The sequence below is a fragment of the Oncorhynchus gorbuscha genome, linkage group LG03 (assembly GCF_021184085.1).
Source record: "Oncorhynchus gorbuscha isolate QuinsamMale2020 ecotype Even-year linkage group LG03, OgorEven_v1.0, whole genome shotgun sequence".
Lineage (NCBI taxonomy): Eukaryota > Metazoa > Chordata > Actinopteri > Salmoniformes > Salmonidae > Oncorhynchus > Oncorhynchus gorbuscha.
Genome location: NC_060175.1, coordinates 19,347,568 through 19,371,486, shown reverse-complemented (window position 1 = coordinate 19,371,486; position 23,919 = coordinate 19,347,568). Strand labels below are relative to the sequence as shown.

Below are 23,919 nucleotides of genomic sequence, written 5' to 3'. Positions count from 1 at the left end.
CCTCAGTGAATAGCAGCACCACTTATCACACACACACACACACACTTCCTCATTTGCAACTCTAATCCTCTAACTGACAGATGGTCCCATGCATGTGCACACCAAACAACCCAAATATCCTTCCAACACACCCTTCAGCAGGCCCTCTACTTGTGCTCACGCTTATTCTCCGCATGCCTACAAACTAAACTCCGGCCAAACTTCCTAGATATGACCACTGGTCAAAAGACTAATCAGGTGTGTTACTGCTAGGAAAATAAAAACACTGACCAAATTCCTTCTCGCCATGAGCACTGGTAATGAAACCAATCAGCAAGCATTTGGTTTATTACATCAGGTGTGTTAGTGATGGACTGGAACAAAAACCTGCACCAGTCATAAGTGTATCAGAGTGTTAACTCCCCAAAGTCTTCTGGAACTCGATCTAATTGGCTAGTCTTTGCTTTTTTGAATGTGTTGTGTTTGTGCTGGGCCGGAACAAAACCATGAAAGAGCATTAACTCACCAAGATCTTCTGAAACTTGATCTAATTGGCTAGTCTTTGCTTTATTGAATGTGTTGTGTTAGTGCTGGGCGTAACAAAATCATGAGAGAGCGTCAACTCACCGAGGTCTTCTGACACTGGATGCTGGTACTGTTGAAGCGCAGTGCGGTAACGCTATGCTCCTCTCCCTGCACGTGGAACACACACTCGTAGTTCTTCTGGCCAGACTGGGGCTGGGGCAGGTTGCAGGCGGCCAGGGTGATTGCCTTGGTCACACCCACAGGGATGTAAATCTGGGTAGAGGGAAGGATCTGGGGACAGTCCTGAAGGGGGGATAGATGGGTATGGAGAGAATAATCAGACAAATGAAGAGATTAGGAGAACGATATGTTTTTTCACATATTGTTATGTCGTTTTAATGCTTTTATGTGATCCGCTGTCTTGATGGAGGGCGAGATGAAGGACCGGATGGATGAAGGGAGGGAGAGAGACAATGTCAAGTAGTCTTTGTGACAGTATAACATCGGCTTATGACTTGATATGATACTCAAAAGACTTGCTTAAAAAAGAAGGGAAAGCCTACAAAGCTCTGTGATAACATCATAATTGTTCATCCCCAAAGACAGAACAAAGAGATTGAACTGCAGTTTAACTTTTTGGGGATAGGGGGCAGCATTTGGAATTTTGGATGAAAAGCATGCCCAAAGTAAACTGCCTGGTATTCAGGCCCAGAAACCATATAATTGGTAGATTTGGATAGAAAACACTCTAAAGTTTCCAAAACGGTTAAAATAATGTCTGTGAGTATAACAGAACTGAAATGGCAGGTGGAAAACGGAGGAAAATCCATCCAGGAAGTGCTATTACTCTGAAATGGGTGTTTTTCCATTCACCATTTAAAGGGATAGGACCCAGATTTTGTTCCCCATGGCTTCCAATAGCTGTGAACAGTCTTTAGATATTGTTTCAGGCCTTTATTCTGAAAAATGAGGGAGAATGAGCCGTTTCAATGAGAGGCCAGTGGAAAATCCCCAACCTGTTTGGTGCGCAGTCCCGAGAGCGTGCCTCTCTTGTTTTTCTTTAATATTGATGATGCTATTGTCCGGTTGAAATATGATCAATTATTCAGGCTAAAAACAACCTGAGGATTTATTATAAACATCGTTTGACGTGTTTCTACGAACTTTACGGACACAATTTCGAATTTTCGTCTGCCTCTTGTGACTGCATTTGAGCCATTGGATTACTGAACAAAACTATTGCTATTTCTGACTTTCGTGACTAAACAGGCTGGTTACTGTTTGTAATGTTTTGTGTGCTGAGCGATGTCCTCAGATAATCACATGGTTTTGAAATCTGACATGACGGCTGGATTAACAACAAGTTAAGCTTTATTTTGATGTATTGCAATTGTGATTTCATGAAAGTTAAATATTCATAGTCATTTCATTTGAATTTGGCGGTCTGCAATTCCACCGGATAAGAAGTTTTATCCATGTGTGGACTATTGTCTGGTAATGAAGTAGTGTGACAATGTTTGAAAATGTCCATTCTGCAACATCCACCCGATATGAGACGATGGCTTATATCATCTAAAAACACTATATTGTCTTCTATTACTGCTTTGGAAAGCCTTGTAGGTCCAGTGTGTGTGTGTGTGTGTGTGTGTGTGTGTGTGTGTGTGTGTGTGTGTGTGTGTGTGTGTGTGTGTGTGTGTGTGTGTGTGTGTGTGTGTGTGTGTGTGTGTGTGTGTGTGTGTGTGTGTGTGTGTGTGTGTGTGTGTGTGTGTGTGTGTACAAATGAAGTCATTACAGTGTTTATACCACACTTTGGCAGAAGTGCATATATCTTCAACATCAACTCAATAGAACTTGGGAACGGTTGCACAACGTGATTGTTAGTGGGTGGAACAGCCCCTGCTCTTTAGACCAATGCCATAGAACCAGTTCACTCAGTCATGTAAATGAAACAAAGTAAGATGATGTGTAACACTGTCAACAACTGCTAAAGAATGCTAAAGAAGTAAAACAAAAGTTGCAACTTTAAATCAGTTGCAGCATCAGTGATACTAGTCCCATACAACTTGACATGGTATCACCACTCCCTCCCTCACTCCCTTACAAAATCTGAGAACTACACCCTAAACCAGTGCTTCTTAAACCTCTCCTCTGGGACCTCCAGACATTACACAAGTGTGTTGTAGCCCTGAACTAGCTCATCTGACTCAAGGTGTCAAGGGCTTCTGACATAAAAAGGGCTTTATAAATACATTTGATTGATAATTAGTTGACAAGTTGAATCATGTGAGCTAGTAGTTAATAAATGGAATGACTGGCAGTCCCTTGAGGAGAGGTTTGAGAAAGGCTGCCCTAAACATATCAGAAACGTACCAATACAACGTACACATACCAGTACAGCATATCTGCCTGAGGTGCTAGTATGCAGTAAGCAGTTATGTTGTGATTAGTGCAACAGTGTTCCCCCGGGTCCAACAGATAATGGTGTGTTTGTTAATTTGCTTATTAGCCTCCTCAAACATCTGAACCCGCTCCAACACTAAGCTCATAATGACTAGGGAATTACTACGGACAGAACACCAGCCTGCTGACAACACACTGACAATAATGAACTAGCACGGAGGGAGAGGGAGTGAGGAAGGGAGAGCGGGAGGGCAGGAGGGAGAGGGAGGGAGCTAGAGAGGGCAGGAGGGAGAGGGAGGGAGCTAGAGAGGGAGGGAGGGTGATGGTGGAGGTAGGATGAAGAGGCAGAGGAAGTGTGAAGAAAAAGACAGAGGGGAAGAAATAAAAATATTGACGAAGAGATGTAGGTAAAAGTGAGAGGAAATGGATCCGCGCCAAGGAGGAACAGGCAGTAATAGAAGGAGAGGGTAAAGAGGGAGAGAAAGCAAAAATATCGATACACAAAAATAGATAGGGATGGCAGAGAATAGAGAGAAGAAAAGTGAGAAAAAGAGGAAAGTGAAAGCAAAAAGAGAGAAGGAAAAAAATACATCCTCCCTCCGCAGAAGTGCATTCTGACTTGCCTCTCCGTGTATCAAAGTCAGAGATATAGATCCGTTCACACCAACACCAACAATCGGCTCCGTTTCACGTGTATCCCAAGCCTTGACAACATCCCAATTAATTCATTGCCTGCAGCCTCGGACAAAGATGGACATTTGAGCAGGGAGCTAGATCAAGATGTATAATAATGTTTTAAGTCTTGACTTCTGAAAATTAGAAAGGAGCATTGTTGAGGAATTTGGGGCTGTGAGCATTCTAGGCAAAAACAGCGTGACAGCGTTCTCCCACTTTCTAAGCACAAATTCAATAAAAATCAACACGCCCTGTATTTTTATATTTTGGTTGTGTTTTGATATTGTGCTCTATTCAGTGTATTAGTCTTGTCCATTAAATCCATAAAAATGTGATACGCCAACAGCCAAAACCAGGGAAGACAAAAAAATAAGTGATTTTCTATAAAATGTCACATGATTAGGGGCCTAAAACAGATCCCTGGGGAACCCCCATTGTAGATTCCAGACAATGAGACTTTCTGATCATCACATATACACACTTTCCTTCAGCCTAAATTTAGACTCATTCCACTTTCCATGACTGTCCCTGCTGGCAAATCTACACAGCTCTTGGGAAAATGATTTGGATAATAAACAAACACCCACAGCTTGCTACAAAGTAAGCTTAAACACACCGCATGATTGGATTGGGCTAAACACAGACGTGTGTGTGTGTGTGTGTGGTGTTTTTGGTGGAGTACATCCAAGTTTCCTACCCCCGTTATATGGGAGGCTTAAGGGTCCTTCCTCTAGCCCACTTGTTTGTTTTACTCAACTGCTGCCTTGGGGCTTCACCGCCTACGGCTAACCAGGCAGGAAGAAGAGAGGCATGGTGGGAGATGAAGTCCACATACAGAACATGGATTCACTTGAGTGCATATGACTAATCTGAAAAGACCCTAGTCAAACAAAGCCGGTTACCAGGAATTTCAGGGTCAAGGCAAAATACCATTTAGTTGTAGCCTTTGAATGTACATGCAGTTGACTTTCTTTTGGTTTAAAACTACAAATGCTTCATTAATAAGACATTCTAAACATTGCAATTCTTGCATCACAAGACAAATGTCCCCTCTCACTCGTAGACTGCCTTTTGCATTTTCATTCAATAGTTTAAGGCATGAAACCATGACAGACAGACTACAGAAAGCTGTTATTTAAGGTCAAAGGTATTCAGAGATACCATATATTCTCCTCTCCCATAAATTTGTATTCCCTCTGATACTTCAGTTGATAGTTCCAATGTCTCGCCATGTCGGTGACGGAGGAAAAACAAGTGTCAGGTGGATAAGATAATCTGCACCTCACATATGAGAGCAAAACCCCTTTCAACACTAGCCAAGTGCATTTAATGAGACGACGATTAGAGATCGTGTGTATATGTGAGTGAGCGCGAGTGTGTCTTTTATATAAATAAATAAAAGACAGTTCTGAGGCAAGAATCTGACAGGATATGAATAAATAAAGCTCAAAAAACATTGTGCATATGTAATGAAGCGACTGTCTGGACGTGGTAGGTTTTTAAGACCAATCCGATCCATAATGAATTAGCTCTCTGATGTGGTGGAATACAGCTAAGATGGATGGGGGATTGAAATAGCATGTTAAATAATAAAATAAGAGTCAAAAAGCTTTGGGAACAGACTGACACCTACGTCATCAAAGTGGGGAGACTTGGGGACAATGTTAGGGGACACGGGGGAGTGTGTTAAGGGTTTGATACAGGTGAGTGTGTGTTAAGGTTTTGACACGGGGAGGCATGAGTTAAGGCTTTGACAAGGGGAAGTGTGCATTACATCTTTGACCCGGGGATGTTAGAATGTCACTGACTGCCCCGTCTACATCTCCTATGAGTGAGGGTGACATCTTGGCCCCTAAAAAATATGTCCCATGACATCATACTGCATCTTATGTCAGCCATTGAGAATAATGATATTAGAATATAATCTATTATGTCACCATTAGGCTATTGAGTCTGCCAATAAGAATGCGATGATTGACAGAGTCAAAAGCCTTGGCCAGGTCGATGAAGGCGGCTGCACAGTATTGTCTTTTATCGATGAGGTGCGCCCAAGACCAGCTCGGAAACCAGATTTCATAGTGGAGAAGGTACTGTGGGATTCAAATTGGACGGTGATCTGTTTGTTATCTTGGCTTTCGAAGATTTTAGAAAGGCAGGGCAGGATGGATATCGGTCTGTAACAGTTTGGGTCTAGAATGTCTCCCCCTTTGAAGAGGGGGATGACCGCTTTAGCTTTCCAATCTTTGGGGATCTCAGACGATACGAACGAGAGGTTGAATAGGCTAGTAATAGGGGCTGCAACAATTTCGACTGATCATTTTACAAAAAGAGGGTCCAGATTGTCTAGCACATCTGATTTGTAGGGATACAGATTTTGCAGCTCTTTCTGAACATCAGCAGTCTAAATTTGGGTGAAGGAGAAGCGGGGGGGCTTGGGAAAGTTGCTGCAAGGGGGTGATGAGATGTTGGCCGGAGTAGGGGTAGCCAGGTAGAAATCATGGCCAGCCATAGAAAAACGCTTATTAAAATGATGGATTATCGTAGTTTTATCAGTGCTGACAATGTTTCCTACCCTCAGTGCATTCGGCAGCTGAGAGGAGGTTCTCTTATTTTCCATAGACTTTACAGTGTTGTCAACTTTTTGGAATTAGTGATACAGGATGCACATTTCTGTTTGAAAAAGCTAGCTTTAGCTTTCCTAAATGACTGAGTGTAATGGTTCCTGCGTATCGCGGGGACTATTCGATGCTAATTCAGAACACCACAGGATGTTTTTGTGATGGTCAAGAACAGTCATGTCTGGGATGAACCAAGGGCTATATCTGTTTTTAGTTCTACATTTTTTGAACGGGGCATGGTTATTTACGATGGAGCGGAAAACACTTTTAAAGAACAACCAGGCATCCTCTACTGACGAGATGAGGTCAAGATCCTTCCAGGATACCCAGGCCAGGTCGATTAGAAAGGGCTGCTCGCTGAATTGTTTTAGGGAGTGTTTGACAGTGATGAGGGGTGGTCATTTGACCGCGGACCCATTGCGCATGCAGGCAATGAGGCAATGATCGCTGAGATCCTGGTTGAAGACAGCAGAGGTGTATTTAGAGGGCAAGTTAGGGTTTAGGGTTGTACCTGGTAGGTTCCTTGATAATTTGCGTGAGATTGAGGGCATCTATCTTAGATTGTAGGATGGCCGGGGTATTAAGCATGTCCCAGTTTATGTCACCTAACAGTACAAACTCTGAAGATAGATGTGGGGCAATCAATTCACATATAGTGTCCAGGGCACAGCTGAGGGCTGAAGGGGGTCTATAACAGGTGGCAACTGTGAGAGACTTGTTTCCGGAAAGGTGGATTTTTAAAAGTAAAAGCTCAAATTGTTTGGGCACAGACTTGGAAAGTGACAGAGCTCTACAGGCTATCTCTGCAGTAGATTGCAATGCCGCCCCCTTTGGCAGTTCTATCTTGTCGGAAAATGTTATAGTTAGGGATGGAAATTTCAGGATTTTTGGTGGCCTTCCTAAGCCAGGATTCAGACAAGGCTAGGACACCCAGGTTGGCAGGGTGTGCTAAAGCAGTGAATAAAACAAACTTAGGGAGGAGGCTTCTAATGTTAACATGCATGAAACCAAGGCTTTAACGGTTACAGAAGTCAACAAATGAGAGCGCCTGGGGAATGGGAGTGGAGCTAGATGCTGCAGGGCCTGGCTTAACCTCTACATCACCAGAGGAACAGAGGAGGAGTAGGATAAGGGTACGGCTAAAGGCTAGAAGAACTGGTCGTCTAGAAACTGGAGCAGATTTCTGGGCACGGAAGTATAGATTCAAGGCATAATGTACAGACTCGGGTATGGTAGGATGTGAATACAGTGGAGGTAAACCTAGGCATTGAGTGACGATGAGAGAGGTATTGTCTCTAGACACACCATTTCAACCAGGTGAGGTCACTGCATGTGTGGAAGGTGGAACAAAAGGGTTAGCTAAGGCATACAGAGCAGGGCTGGAGGCTCCACAGTGAAATAAGAGAATAATCACTAACCCAAACACCAATGGATAGGGCATATTGACATTAGGGAGAGGCATGTGTAGCCAAGTGATCATAGGGTCCAGTGAGTAGCTAGGTGAGCTGGAGACACAGGGATTCAGACAGTTAGGGGGGCAGAACTAGCAGGCTAGTAGAATTGCATCGGGGGATGTCGCGACGGACGAGCCTGTTGGTTACGTCGGCAGACCAGGAGTGATGGATCGGCGGGGCTCCGGATCGGTAGTATAAGGGTCCAGGCCAATTGGCAAAATAGGTATAGTAGCCCAAGAATTGGCTGATGGACTTCTTAAGCTAGCTGGGGGATGGGCCTAGCTTGAGTGCTAACCGGTGCTTGCTTCGGGACAGAGACGTTATCCAGGAGTTGCCACTCGGATAGCAGCGAGCTAGCTGAGATGATCAGGTGTAAAGGTTCAGATCTTGCGGTAGGAATCCAGAGAAGTGGAGATGTGGTAGAGAAAAAGCAGTCCGATATGCTCTTGGTTGATATGGCTCTGTGCAGACTGGCAGGAATTCACTGGGCTGAAGCTGTCTGATGACCGCTAGCAGTGGCTGACTGACTACTAGCTAGTAGCTAGTTAGCTGGCTAGCTGCTGTTGGGGGTTCTAAAGTGTTTTAAAAAATTGCAGATCTGTACCACATTGGGTGAGGCGGGTTGCAGGAGAGTTGGTCGGGCCAATTTAGTTAGTACGTACATGAATGTATAGTTAAAGTGACTATGCATATATGATAAGCAGAAAATAGCAGCAGTGTAAAAAGAGGGGTTTGGGGGAGGCACACAATGCAAATAGTCTGGGTAGCCATTTGATTACCTGTTTAGAGGTTGAGTCTTATGGCTTGGGGGTAAAAACTGTTGAGAAGCCTTTTTGTCCTAGACTTGGCACTCCGCTACCGCTTGCAATGCGGTAGTAGAGAGAACAGTCTATTACTGGGGTGGCTGGTGGTTTTTGACTATTTTTAGGGCCTTCCTTTGACACTGCCTGGTGTAGAGATCCTGGATTTTTTTATTTGTTAAACCTTTATTTAACCAGGAAGGGCTCATTGAGATTAAACATCTCTTTTTCAAGAGCGTCCTGGCCAAGATAGGCAGCACCAAGTCATTACAAAAATTACAGACAAACAACATGAAAAACTACAAGTAATCTATAAAAACCATAGAATTCACAAGAGTATAACAAAATCAAAAACTGCAAATTCAAAACATTGACAGGTCAGAGAATCAGTCTCAAGATCATTCATCAGTGATTTAAAAATACCAATCGGGACAAGTTCTTGCAGTTTAAAAGTATTTTGTAAGGCGTTCCAAGACGATGGTGCAGAGTACATAAAAGCCTTTTTACCAAATTCAGTTTGGAAATTTCGAACAGTTAGTCGGATAAATTCCAGCGAATGAAGAGAGAGTACCCACCATATTTCTGAACAATAAAAATGGCTTTGAAAATAAAAGTATACAAGTGACTAAGCCTACGAGTGACTAGAGAAGGCCAGCCAACCCTGGTATACAAAGTGCAGTGGTGCGTAAGGGTTTTGCAGTTTAAAATAAATCTCAAAGTGCCATGGTAAAGGGTGTCAATTGATCTCAAACACTGAGCGGAAACATTCATATATAAAATATCCCCATCGTCTACTAAAGGCATAAATGTAGCTGATACTAGCCTCCTTCTGGCTTCAAAAGAAAAACAGGCCTTATTCCTCAAAAAAAATAATTTTAGCTTAAATATTTTTGTAAGTTGTTGAATATGCCATTTAAAAAGAGAGGACGTCATCAATTAAAATGCCAAGATATGTATATGAGGTTACAGTCTCAATCTCAATGCCCTGGCAGGGAATAATAGGTGAAATGTTCTAAGGTCTATTTCTTGCTTTAGAAACCACCATTAGAAAACACCATTAGTTTAGTTGTCAGTATTGAGGATAAGCTTCAATTGACACAAGGTATGTTGAACAGTATAAAAAGCATTTAGCAAGTTCTGGAAAGATTTTGTCAGAGACGAGGCACAACAGTAAATAACAGTATCATCAGCATAAAAATGATGGCAGGCAGCTTAGCCCCAGTGATGTACTGGGCCGTACGCACAACTGTAGTGCCTTGCGGTCAGAGGCTGAGCAGTTGCCATACCAGGCAGTGATGCAACCAGACAGGATGCTCTCGATGTTGCAGCTGTAGAAACTTTTGAGGATCTCAGGACCCATGCCAAATCTTTTTCGTTTTCTGAGGGGGAATAGGCTTTGTCGTGCCTTCTTCACAACTGTCTTGGTGTGTTTGGACTATTCTAGTTTGTTGTTGACGCTCTCAACCTGCTCCACTACAGCCCCGTCAATGAGAATGGGGGAGTGGTCGATCCTCCTTTTCCTGTAGTCCACAATCATCTCCTTAGTCTTGGTTACGTTGAGGGATAGGTTGTTATTCTGGCACCACCCAGCCAGGTCTCTGACCTCCTCCCTATAGGCTCGTTGTTGTCGGTGAACAACGACTAGACAGCCTACAACGACTGTAAGCACAACCCCCACCTGTGGACGTCGGGCCCTCATACCACCCTCATGGAGTCTGTTTCTGACCGTTTGAGCAGAAACATGCACATTTGTGGCCTGCTGGAGGTCATTTTGCAGGGCTCTGGCAGTGCTCCTCCTGCTCCTCCTTGCACAAAGGTGGAGGTAGCGGTCCTGCTGCTGGGTTGTTGCCCTCCTACGGCCTCCTCCACGTCTCCTGATGTACTGGCCTGTCTCCTGGTAGCGCCGCCATGCTCTGGACACTACGCTGACAGACACAGCAAACCTTCTTGCCACATCTCGCATTGATGTGCCATCCTGGATGAGCTGCACTACCTGAGCCACTTGTGTGGGTTGTAAGACTCAGTCTCATGCTACCACTAGAGTGAAAGCACCGTCAGATTCAAAAGTGACCAAAACATCAGCCAGGAAGCATAGGAACTGAGAAGTGGTATGTGGTACCCACCTGCAGAACCTCTCCTTTATTGGGGGTGTCTTGCTAAATGCCTATAATTTCCACCTGTTGTCTATTCCATTTGCACAACAGCATGTGAAATTTATTGTCAATCAGTGTTGCTTCCTAAGTGGACAGTTTGATTTCACTTGGAGTTACATTGTGTTGTTTAAGTGTTCCCTTCATTTTTTTGAGCAGTGTACATTGCATTTGGAAAGTATTCAGACCACTTGACTTTTTCCACATGTTGTTAGGTTACAGTCTTATTGTGAAATAGATTTTTCCCCTCATCAATCTACACACAATAAAGCATAATGCCAAAGCTAAAACACGTTTACATTTTTTGGGAAAATGTAAAAATAAATATTAAAAAGTATTCAGACCCTTTACTCAGTACTTTGACAGCATCAAGTCTTCGTGGGTATGACGCTACAAGCTTGGCACACCTGTATTTGGAGAGTTTCTCCCATTCCTCTCTGCAGAACCTCTCAAGCTGTGTCAAGCTGTGTCAACTCTCCAAAATATGTTTGATCAGGTTCAAGTCCGTCCGGGCTCTGGCTGGGCCACTCAAGGACATTCAGAGACTTGTCCCTAAGTCACTCCTGAGTGTTCTTGGCTGTGTGCTTAGGGTCGTTGTCCTGTTGGAATGTGAACCTTCGCACTAGTCTGAGGACCTGAGCACTCTAGAGCAGGTTTTTATCAAGGATCTCTATGTACTTTGCTCTGTTCATCTTTGCCTCGATCCTGACTAGTCTCCCAGTCCCTGCCGCTGAAAAACATACGCACAGCATGATCCTGCAACCACCACGCTTCAACATAGGGATGGTGCCAGGTTTCCTCCAGACGTGACGCTTAGCTTTCAGGCCAAAGAGTTTCATCAGGCCAGAGAATTTTGCTTCTCATGGTCTGAGAGTCTAGGTGCCTTTTGGAAAACTCCAAGTGGGCTGTCATGAGCCACTGATTAGTGGCTTCTGTCTGGTCACTCTACCGTAAAGGCCTGATTGGTGGATTGCTGCAGAGATTGTTGTCCTTCTGAAAGGTTCCCCCATCTCCACAGAGAAACTCCAGAGCTCAGTGACCATCGGGTTCCTCGTCACCTCCCTGACCAAGGCCCTTCTCACCCGATTGCTCAGTTTGGCTGCGCTGCCAAATCTTGGGAAAATCTTGGTGGTTCCAAACTTCTTAAATTTAAGAATAATGAAGGCCACTGTATTATTGGGGACATTCAATGCTGCAGAAATGTTTTGGTACCCTTCCCCAGATCTGTGCCTCGACAAAATCCTTGCTCGGGGCTTTATGGACAATTCCTTCGACCTCATGGCTTGGTTTTTGCTCTGTATACTTATGTAAATATTGGTTCATTATGGGGTATTGTGTGTAGATTCCTGAGGATTTTATTTTATGTAAATCCATTTTAGAATAAGGGCTGTAACATAACAAAATATGGAAAAAGTGAAAGTGTCTGAATACTTTCCAAAGGCACTGTATACTATATTATGTCAGCCATTCAGAATTAGTTTATTATAAGAGGGTTCTCATCAGAGTTGTGATGACATCATTTCAACATTGTGCACATGCAAACTTTGCGTTACATGTTAATACCAAGGTTAGGTATTGAGAATTACCATAACATACATATATTATTCAACAATGGGACAAATGTGGGGCCTTCTAAACTTTTCTGACGAATCAAAGCTTTAAGGGCAACATTCAAAGAGGGTATTTAGAGGAGCATTAACCCAGTAGGCAGTCTCATCTTTAACTCTAACTGATCCAGCATGATCTTCACAGGGCTCACATCTAATATGGGAGAGATACAAGAGCTTCCTGTCATCCAGATCGACTGCAGTGTGTGTGTGTCTCCTCTCTCTCGCTCTCCCTGTTATTTTTGTCAGATCTATTAGGTGGGACAGCGGAGGTATTGTCATTATGCTGCAAAAAGAGGCGTCTTCGACGGGGAACAGACTGATCATGGCAGAGGAGAAGAAAAGAGGAGAAAGAGAGAGACGACTTAATAAGCGAGCAACGTGCAGGAGTAGAGAGGAATGAAGGAGTGCGGAAGGGACTTTGAACCATGAAAGGGACAGAGGGTGTCTGCCCACTCCCGCTTCCCGGAAATAGTGGAGCAGAGGGGGGGCAGAGAGTGGGGGAATGGTAGAGAAAGAGTAAGTGAGAAAGAGTAAGTGAGAGAGCAAGGTTGGGGGAGGAGGGAGAGATAGAGGAAAGAGAGGGTGCGACAGCGAGAGAGATCAATGGCAGAGAATTGGAGAGAAAGAGAATGGTGAGAGACAGAAGGAGAGATAGAGAAAGGGGGGAGACAGCAATCGCAAGAAAGGAGGGGAGATATACACTGAGTATACAAAACATTAGGAACACCTGCTCTTTCCATGACATAGAAAGCTATGATCCCTTATTGATGTCACTTGTTAAATCCACTTCAATCAGTGTAGATTAACAAGGCACCCCTGTTAATTGAGATGTATTCCAGGTTATTACCTCATGAAGCTGGTTGAGAGAATGCCAAGCGTGTGCAAAGCTGTCATCAAGGAAAAAAAGCAGGCTACTTCGTTTAACCCTTTTTTGGTTAGTACATGATTCCATATGTGTTATTTCATAGTGTTGATGCCTTCACTATTATTCCACAATGTAGAAAATAGTAAAAATAAAGAAAAAAACGTGTAGATGTGTCCAAACTTTTGACTGGTACTGTAAATGTTTTAAGGATTTTGTAAATCCATTTCATATCGGGCGACCCCACATGGGCTCACAACCCCTAGTTTGGGAACCACTGCTCTATGATGGCTAGGAAATATATTATGCATGGCTGCGAAATGGTGGAAGTGATGGAATCAGTGTAGACAACTTACCTGCACAAAACAGAACCAGCTAGAAAACCTCACGAGACCGACAGCAAACGGCACTCCTCTCTCTCTGCCTACCAGTATCCTTCAGTCTATTTATCACCCTCTCTCTCTGTCTCTCCATCACGTTCAGTCTTTAAATACCTCTCTCGCTCTACCATCCCCCTCTTCTTTAGCCTCCCTCTACCTAAACAAATCTCCCTCTACCCAAAGTTTGTCTCTTCAGTCTCTCTCCCTCAGTCTTTCTCTCATCTGTACTCTGCCTGTACTTCTCTTCTCATCAATATCACCCTCTCTGTCTCTCCCCTCTCTCATTTCAAATCTGCCTCTCCTCCAGTCTCTCCCTCTGTGACTGTGCATCCTACCTTATTTTCTTCCATGTACCTCTCCATCTCCTCCAGTCTCGCTGACTGGAAGGATACAATATTCATCTGTGGTCTCCATTAAGGCAGGCGGGCTAGAGACTCAGAGGGTCTGTGGAAATCAACATTTAATACACCCTGAATAATTCACCCACAGCGATCTACTGTGACTAAACACACAGGGACTTGTGTGTGGGTGTGTGTGTGCAGTTTGTGCATGTGAACAAAAGAGAATAGCTCTCAATTAAGTCGAAGTGGTTAAGGAATTTATTTCAACAGTCCTCATTGGCTGTAAAAAGAGGTGGGTGTGACTTATGGAGGACTACCTGATCAACGTCAAGGATGCAGTATTCACATAAAAACAAAGATGTGCCTTGGTTTGGGGTCGAAACATGTCATGGCAAACATTTGCTGCCGTTACATTACATTTTTCCCCGACTCAAAATCATATTTTGTTTTTAACCGTTGATTACAGTAAATAAAAGAAATGTTAGCATACTGTTTGCTGTCTAAGATTCATCCTGGACCAGGGCCCACTTTGAGGAGCCTTGCTTCCACTACCTTCTGTTTGTGCCATTGAAGCTGCTTGCCAGGTACTGCAACAACCTCCACTTTCAAGTAAAAGCATAAGTTAGTTCTTAAATGAGTTATCTACTTGGAAGCCACTCACTTTTATCGTGTTAGAAAAAAACAGGAAAGGACGAAGAAAAGAAACGCATGAGCGTTCTGGCTAAAAATAGACGAGTACGGGCAACTATACAATCTGAGGAGAGTTGTTCATCATTCAGGGACCAGATCCAAATCTCACTCCTCTCTTTTCTTTGTTTCACTCCCCTCTTTCTCAGAAAGGAGCGACATACATAACATGAGTGTGTGGGAACGTTATTGAGGAACTGTGTGACAGTGAAGAGGCTGTGAATTACATTCGTTATATATATGCATGTTACATACTGCACTATTGGTGTCAGCAGTCAGTACAGGATGTGACTTACTGATCTGCTTATTACCAATGAAACAAATTGGAATGGAAAAGAGAGGGAAGGAGAGAGAGGGTGGAAGGGAAGAGAGGAGTGTGGAGGGACAAGATGAGCAACCAGTACTTCGACGATTGTGTTTAAAGTGAAGGAAATCGGATTATGAAGTGGAAACAAGTCTCCATTCATATATTTCTGGAAGGAATGTTATTAGGAACTAGTGTTATCGGCGAGTCATGTGATTGTCAACCGTGGTGCTGAGTGGAGGGTTAACAAGGAGGAGCCGGCCTGTAACGGTCGAGTTACGGTCCATCTGGAAGCCCGCAGCTACTTCACCCATCGTCTCCGGTTCCTTCCTCCCTCAACCCATCCCTCCTTCCTTCTCTAAATTCTGCGAGAACATTTTTTAAATAAATTGTCACTCAATGTAATCTGCGGCTTATTGCCAGGTTCTCTATTCTTCCCTCTGTTTCTCTCCTTCCTTTCACCCATCTCCCTCTCCTCTATAAAGGCCAATCTGACCATTTCCCTCTATCACGTGGGACGTATGTGTGTTCGTGTGTATGTATATATATGTGTGTGTGTAGGGGGAGATACCAGAGAGAGGTACTGAAGTGGGTGGAGGAGAAGAGTGATGTTCTCGCTCTCTTCTTTCTGTTCTATCTTCTCTCCCTCTCGGAAAGGTTTATATTTTATTAAACATGGCCCGTGCTTGTCTCCTTCTCCCACTGAAAGGCAAAGAAATGTTGGGGAGGGAGAGAGGGATGAAGGGAGGGGGGTAGGGGGAAAAAGAAAGACAGGAAAAGGGAGAAGAGGAAGGGAGAGATAGGTTGAAATTGAGATGTACACTGAGTATACAAAACATTATGCTCTTTCCATGACAGACTGACCAGGTGAGTCCAGGTGGAAGCCATTATCCCTTATTGACGTGACTTGTTAAATCCACTTCAAATCAGTTTAGATGAAGGGGATTAGACAGGTAATTTATTTTTATTTTTAAGCCATGAGACAATTGAGACATGGATTGTGCCATTCAGAGGGTGAATGGGTAGACAAAATATTTAAGTGCATTTGAAAAGGGTATGGTAGTAGGTGCCAGAGGCATCGGATTGTGTCTAGAACTGCAACGCTGCTTGGTTTTTCAAGCTCAACGGATTACTGTGTGTATAAAGAATGGTGCACCACCCAAAGGACATCCAGCCAATTTGACAGAACTGTGGGAAAAGTTGAGTCCACATGGGCCAGCATCCCTATGGAACGCTTTCGACACGTTGTAGAGTCCAAGCCCCGACGAATTGAGGATGTTCTGAGGCTATTCTGGGAGGGGGTGAGAGTCAATATTAGGAAGGGTGTTCGGTATATTCAGTGTATACAGTGGGGCAAAAAAGTATTTAGTCAGACAACAATTGTGCAAGTTCTCCCACTTAAAAAGATAAGAGGCATGTCATTTTCATCATAGGTACACTTCAACTATGACGGACAAAATTAGAAAAATAAATCCAGAAAATCACATTGTAGGATTTTTAATTAATTTATTTGCAAATTATGGTGGAAAATAAGTATTTGGTCAATAACAAAAGTTTATCTCAATACTTTGTTATATACCCTTTGTTGGCAATGACAGAGGTCAAACATTTTCTGTAAGTCTTCACAAGGTTTCCACACACTGTTGCTGGTATTTTGGCCCCATTCCTCCATGCAGATCTCCTCTAGAGCAGTGATGTTTTGGGGCTGTTGCTGGGCAACACGGACTTTCAAATCCCTCCAAATATTTTCTATGGGGTTGAGCTCTGGAGACTGGCTAGGCCACTCCAGGACCTTGAAATGCCCCTTACGAAGCCACTCCTTTGTTGCCCGGAAGGTGAGTTTAGGATCATTGTCATGCTGAAAGACCCAGCCACGTTTCATCTTCAATGCCCTTGCTGATGGAAGGAGGTTTTCACTCTAAATCTCACGATACATGGCCCCATTCATTCTTTCTTTTACACGGATCAGTCGTCCTGGTCCCTTTGCAGAAAAACAGCCCCAAAGCATGATGTTTCCACCCCCATGCTTCACAGTAGGTATGGTGTTATTTGGATGCAACTCAGCATTCTTTGTCCTCCAAACACGAAAAGTAGTGTTTTTACCAAAAAGTTATATTTTCTGACCATATGACATTCTTCCAATCTTCTTCTGGATCATCCAAATGCTCTCTAGCAAACTTCAGACGGGCCTGGACATGTACTGGCTTAAGCAGAGGGACATGTCTGGCACTGCAGGATTTGAGTCCCTGGCGGCATAGTGTGTTACTGATGGTAGGCTTTGTTACTTTGGTCCCAGCTCTCTGCAGGTTATTCACTAGGTCCCCCCGTGTGGTTCTGGGATTTTTTTGCTCACCGTTTTTGTGATCATTTTGACCCCACGGGGTGAGATCTTGCGTGGAGCCCCAGATCGAGGGAGATTATCAGTGGTCTTGTATGTCTTCAATTTCCTAATAATTGCTCCCACAGTTGATTTCTTCAAACCAAGCTGCTTACCTATTGCAGATTCTTCCCAGCCTGGTGCGGGTCTACAATTTTGTTTCTGGTGTCCTTTGACAGCTCTTTGGTCTTGGCCATAGTGGAGTTTGGAGTGTGACTGTTTGAGGGTGTGGACAGGTGTCTTTTATACTGATAACAAGATCAAACAGGTGCCATTAATACAGGTAACGAGTGGATGAGCCTCTTAAAGAAGAAGTTACAGGTCTGTGAGAGCCAGAAATCTTGCTCGTTTGTAGGTGACCAAATACTTATGGTATTTGGTCCTGTGTAGCTCAGTTGGTAGAGCATGGCGCTTGTAACGCCAGGGTAGTGGGTTCGATCCCCCGGACCACCCATACGTAGAATGTATGCACACATGACTGTAAGTCGCTTTGGATAAAAGCGTCTGCTAAATGGCATATATTATTATTATATTATTATATTATTATTATTTTCCACCATAATTTTCAAATAAATGTATTAAAAATCCTACAATGTGATTTTTCTGGATTTTCTTCTCTCTCATTTTGTCTGTCATAGTTGAAGTGTACCTATGATGAAACTTACAGGCCTATCTCGTCTTTTTAAGTGGGAGAACTTGCACAATTGGTGGCTGACTAAATACTTTTTTTGCCCCACTATAAATAAATAGAGGAAGTAAGGAGTGACAATCAAAAGGAGAATGAAGAAAGAAGAAATGAATGATTAAAAAAGGTGAAGAAAGGAAGACATCTCAGAGTAAGAAGGTATGGAGAGAAGAGAGGTGGCAGGGCAAGGCTTCGCACGACTTTCCGTGGTGTCGCTTTGATCTATGGTCTAATTAGCAGTGAGGAGATACATTCTATCTGGCAATCATTGTTTTATTATGGCTGATACAAAAAGCAGCTCTAATGATTATAAATGAGAGAGCCGTGACAGACTCACTGAGAGAACTGTCCAGTCTGGCCTGAGAAAATGGACGAGAGAGAGAGAGAGAGAGAGAGAGGAGAGGAAAACGCAGAGAAAGCATAATGGAAGGAAATAATAAGAGGAGAGGAGAGTAACAGGGAGGTAGAATAAGATAAATTAGTGGGAAGAGACAATAGGAGAGAAAAGAGTGGATGACAATTTGAAGAAAAGTGAAGAAGAAGGGAAATATACAAAGGATGGGATAGATGATGGCTGAGGAAGTGAAATGGAAGAAAATAGATATTCCTGAGCAATAGACACTAAGGGGAGCTAGACAGGGGATAGAGGGAGGGGATATTACTCCATCCCACTCTGGATCTCCTGTCTTGGTTGTGCTTCGCTGAGATAAGACCCAGAGACGGCACGCGCACGGGCTTTCATTACATCTCTCCCCCCCCCTCTCCTTTTCCACAGACCTCTCACTTCCTCCACATCTCTCCCTCCCCCCTCTCCTTTTCCACAGACCTCTCACTTCCTCCACATCTCTCCCTCCCCCCCTCTCCTTTTCCACAGACCTCTCACTTCCTCCACATCTCTCTCTCTCTCTTTCTCCCCCATCTTTCACTGACTGCCTCCCTCTTTCTCCCTCACTTCCTCTGCCACCATGCACAGACCTCTCCCTCCAAGCACACAGACCTCTCCCTTCCTCCACATCTCTCCCCATCTCTCGCTGCCTGCCTGCCTGCCTGCCTCCTTCTCCCTCCCTCTGTCTGCCTTCATGCACAGACCTCCCCCTTCCCATATCCCCCTCTCCCTCCCCACAGGCCTTTCCTGTTAATCAGGCATTTACCCCTCAGTTCCTCTCAACCACAAACATAACATACTAGAGTAGCCAGCACACCCCATGAATTACAGATGGGAGTGCTAATCCGCATCATTTACTCTCCGAGCCGTGAAGGTACGTCCATGTTGCTCCTTGGCCAGAGAGCCAGAGTCCGGGTTAGCACTGCTATGGTACCGCTACATAGCTAATGCTAGGCTATTCCGCTAATGTTATACACCGCTACGGTTGGAGAAAAGATAAGACTGAGGGTTTGTATGTAATTGAATTGAGGTTGACAAATTAGATGTGTCTGTAAATAAGAAGGCTGTCCAACCTGCATAGGTTGTAATCCTGTCTAGAGATTAGGTGGAACGGTCGAAAAGGGAAGCTCAGAGCTGGACTGTAAACACACAGGGATGTGTGTGTGTGTGTGTGTGTGTGTGTGTGTGTGTGTGTGTGTGTGTGTGTGTGTGTGTGTGTGTGTGTGTGTGTGTGTGTGTGTGTGTGTGTGTGTGTGTGTGTGTGTGTGTGTGTGTGTGTCTGTGTGTCTGTGTGTCTGTGTGTCTGTGTGTCTGTGTGTCTGTGTGTCTGTGTGTCTGTGTGTCTGTGTGTCTGTCTGTGTCTGTCTGTGTCTGTCTGTGTCTGTCTGTGTCTGTCTGTGTCTGTCTGTGTCTGTCTGTGTCTGTCTGTGTCTGTCTGTGTCTGTCTGTGTCTGTCTGTGTCTGTCTGTCTGTCTGTATGTGTTTCAGGCGGAATCAGATGGATTATGCTTAATAGTAAAGCACGACTGTCAAGTCAATTGGTTGGACAGTGGATATGCATTCATAAATATTTGACAATAAGTCTAAGTATAAGATAAGTGTTTAGAGAGACAGGGTGGGTGTGTGTGTGCGCATACATGTCTGTGTGTAAGAGATGACTGTATAGTGTATACAGGACTATGATGGGAGAGGGGAAGAAAAAGGAACCAGCTGTCCAAGAGTGTGTATGTTATGTGTAGGGGGAGGGAATGGGCTCCAGTGTTTGAGCATGTGTTTTTGCATGAGCGTGCATCTATGTTTATGTGTATGTGACAAACATTGCCGGTCCCACTTGGTATTCCACTGTAAGAGTGGCCGTGAAGGCGGGAGATGTGTGATTGATATGAACTGTTATGCTAATGTTGCATTTGGATATGTTGAACAACGCTACATTTACATATCTATTCATTCAGCCTTCCTATGGACAGGAAACAGAAACACTGCCTGGCATTATGTATACAGGCAGCGTTGCCAATAGCTCCCAGTCAGCCATAAACAAATGGAACTCAGCAGCAAGGATGAGAATGCATAAGTGTGTGTGTGTGTGTGTGTGTGTGTGTGTGTGTGTGTGTGTGTGTGTGTGTGTGTGTGTGTGTGTGTGTGTGTGTGTGTGTGTGTGTGTGTGTGTGTGTGTGTGTGTGTGTGTGTGTGTGTGTGTGTCACGTTTAACTATTCTTCTAGTAAAAGAAACAAAAATTGGACCAACCGGGGACATTTTGTTAGTCCTCAAAAGGTAAAATACTATTTCTAGCGGGTTTAGAGTTAGAAGATTATAAATAGTTTTCAGGTTAGAATTAGGTTAAGGTGGCCTCCCGAGTGGCAGGGGTCTAAGGCACTGCATTGCAGTGCTAGAGGCGTCATTACAGATCCGGGTTCGATCCCGGGCTGTGTCGCAGTCGGGAGACCAATGAGGTGGCGAACAATTGACCCAGCATCATCCGGGTTAGGGGAAGGTTTGGCCGGCCGGGATGTCCTTGCCAAATCGCTCTTTAGCGACTCCTGTGGCAGGCCGGGCACATGCACGCTCCTCACCAGTTGTACAGTGTTTCTTCCGACACATTGGTGCAGCTGCCTTCAGGGGTAAAGCGAGAAGTGTGTCAAGAAGCAGTGTGGCATGGCAGGGTTGTGTTTCAGAGGACGCATGGCTCTCGACCTTCGCCTCTCCCTAGTCCTGGATATAATACTGGAGTTGCAGCGACGGGCAGGACTAACTACCAATTGGATATCAGGAGAAAAAGAGGATACAAAAAAAAACGTTTTTATAGCAATCAGCTTCTTCCTACACTTCAAAGTGTAAACTGTTGGGACCCTCCCTTCAGCAGTCCTAAAAATTTACTCACTTTAGCGTTTCCAAAAGGAGAGGTCAACTCAGGAGGTTGACCAAAAGCAGGGTCGCAAAATTTGTGAGAAAAAAAAAATTATACCAATAAAAAACATTTACTTAACATTTGGGCTAGGAGCTAGGTTTAGGGTTAAGGTTAGGGTACGTGTTAGGGAAAATAGGATTTTGAACGGGACTGAATTGTGTCTCCACAAGGTTAATTGTACACTAACACAAGGTTAATCTCCACAAGATTAGTTGTACACTAACATAAGGTTAGTGTACAGGCGTGCTTGTGTAGCGGGTTTACATCAACCAAGTCTTAATGAATTTACAAGACTTTAGCTCAGTGAATTAACACAGTCTTCTATATGACTCGTTTCAAGAAGCTAGGCATATGACGCACATCACTACTTCAAAAGGAGGCGTTTTTATTTTATTTCATATCAACATGTGTTTTTGGAACATGAACTTTCATGTGCCTTAACACTCTTGTATGCCCTCTTTAAATACGAATAAAATTGTTAAATTACGAGCCTAGCTGGTTTAGTCACGGAAAAAGTCAGGAACCTTCCTGCTAGCCATGATTGGCTGAGATAATGGATGGGCTTGACATGCCAAGAGATGAGTTTGAATTCGTCTGCCATGTAGCATGCTTCTGTCTAGAACATGAGCTCTCAGTATGTGTCGAAAATCCTTTCTATTGCGGCTTTTTTGAACGCTATGAACAACTGAAAAAGTTTTGCTACTGCTCTCAACATTGTGGCCCTGAAGTTATCAGGCGTTATCGTGTGATGGACTACTTTCTGGAGGACGATCGTGCCGACCCTCTGGGACTCTGAAAATGAATCAGATAATCAGGAAATCTTTGAAATAGGTCAAAACATTTTCAATGAACCAGACATTGTAGTCTTCTGATGACAGTGATGGGGAAGAAACACAGATCAAAAGTGTTATTGGGCAACCATGGCATCCATGACAGAAGGAGAAGCGTTCATCCATGTATACGGGTAAGAGTCTCGCTACATTTTCAGATATTATACTTTCTAGTTTTTTCAGAAAGTTGTTTCCATTGGAAGATGAAGCGTACTATTAGCTTTCTAGCTAACTTTGGCTGGTTGGCTCGGTAGCTAATGTTACAAGTATGATCTGTGTAGTAATATTATTTATATCTCAGAAAGCCATTTGCATTGCTAGTTATAGCCTAATGTTAGCTAGCTAGCTAGCTAACATTGAACCTAGTTGGTTAGCATTAGCTACGTGCAGATTCATGCACGGTACATGGTAATACGAGTTGGGATTATGGTTCATTGTTTAGCTAGCTATCTACATGTCTAAACAAAAGACTCCACTATGCAAGTAACAATTTCACTGTACTGTTTACACCTTCTGTATCCTGTGCATGTGATAAAAAAACATAGATTTTATTTGATACAGTGTGTGTTTACCAGAGACGGTAATGTGAAGAACAACATGACCTGCACCAAAATTAGATTAGGATATAGGCCAAGGATTTTTACTGCAGCTTTTTGCTACTACTTTAACCACTTGTAGTCTTGAAATCTTTGGTTATTTACTACACTACCTTATTCACTCTGTTTAGCACATGGCCTCACATGTAAAACTTTAAAGAGGGGTGACGATGAAGAGGGTGTGAACGATTCTGAATGGGTGTAGACAAAGAAGAGCTCTCCAGTCGGTGCACCAAAACATTCACGGGCCATTTTCTCAAAAGTGGGGTGACAAGTTTATCAACTTTCAAAGCAGAATTACTTTCCCATCTGCAGTGTATGATATACTATTTTCTAGCTCCGATTCTCTACTTCTATCCAATGTAAAAAACACAATTTAAAATATTGCTACAAATGACCGAATCCAGGTTTTGGGTCACAAATGTGGGTTTAACATCCCCTACTCCTTAAGTCATGTAGGAGAAAAACAATGTTGGACTCGGGGTATGTGAAGGAGGGACAGGAAATAGTGTGACACTCACCTCGGACACGTTGACGCGGCCCTCCTGGAAGGAGCAGTCGTTGGCGTTCTGGGTGCAGATGTGACGGTACTTACACCAGTGGCACGGGAAGGAACCGTTCACACACGACAGGCACCTGGGGGAGGACGGTGGATGGAGAGCGTTAGGGGACACAGAAAACACTTGATGGGAAGTATCAACCCATATGGGCTGGGCACATGCAGCGTCAGAATGAAACAAACAAACAAAGAAAGAAATAAAATACATCTCTTGCTACGACCCTCTTAACCTCTCTCGAGCCATACTCTACCTGTCCTCTTGTTCAGTCTCTCACTTATCTCAATATTCACTTCTCTTAAATGTTCTCCCCCTCTCTGTACACGTTTAGTATCCCTCTCTCAATATCTTCCTCGTCTCCCCCTATCTATGCTGTTCTATAGGCTCTCCGTATCAAGTTACCCTCTCCCCCTAAATGTTTTATCTTTACCTCTGTCTGTTTTCTCCCTAGTTCTCTCCCCCGTTGACAGTCTTTACCTCCACCTTTCTCTATCCATCCCCCAGTGTTTAATTCTCCCCATGGCTTTTAAACCTTCCCTCACCTTTGTCTAAAGCCCCTTTCATCCTCCAGCTAAGAGCCATCGCTATTTAAATGCACCTGCTTTAGCCCCGGTGCCCAGGGGAGGAGAGGGATGAACAGAGGGAAATAAAAGAGAGAAAATAGATCAATAGCAGGTGGGTCTCCCTGAGTGAGAGTGGGAAATGCCAGATACTGTGGGGGAGATTGAGAAAAGGGGGAGAGAAAGGGAGAGATATGAAGGATAAAGACGGGTGGGGTGTAGCCAAGGGCCCTGTCTA

General features: G+C 43.8%; 1 protein-coding gene across 5 annotated transcripts in view; it reads right to left on the bottom strand.

Moving 5' to 3' along the window:
• Positions 1 to 23,919, bottom strand: part of LOC124027397 (plexin-A1-like) — a 404,375-nt gene that overhangs the window by 137,071 nt on the left and 243,385 nt on the right. For all 5 annotated transcript variants that reach the window (XM_046339848.1, XM_046339847.1, XM_046339840.1 and 2 more), the window contains 2 exons: positions 23,086 to 23,200; positions 607 to 807 (listed from right to left, as the gene is read on the bottom strand). In XM_046339848.1, coding sequence (XP_046195804.1) covers positions 607 to 807; positions 23,086 to 23,200 — 316 coding nt within the window. The remainder of the gene's footprint in view (positions 1 to 606; positions 808 to 23,085; positions 23,201 to 23,919) is intronic.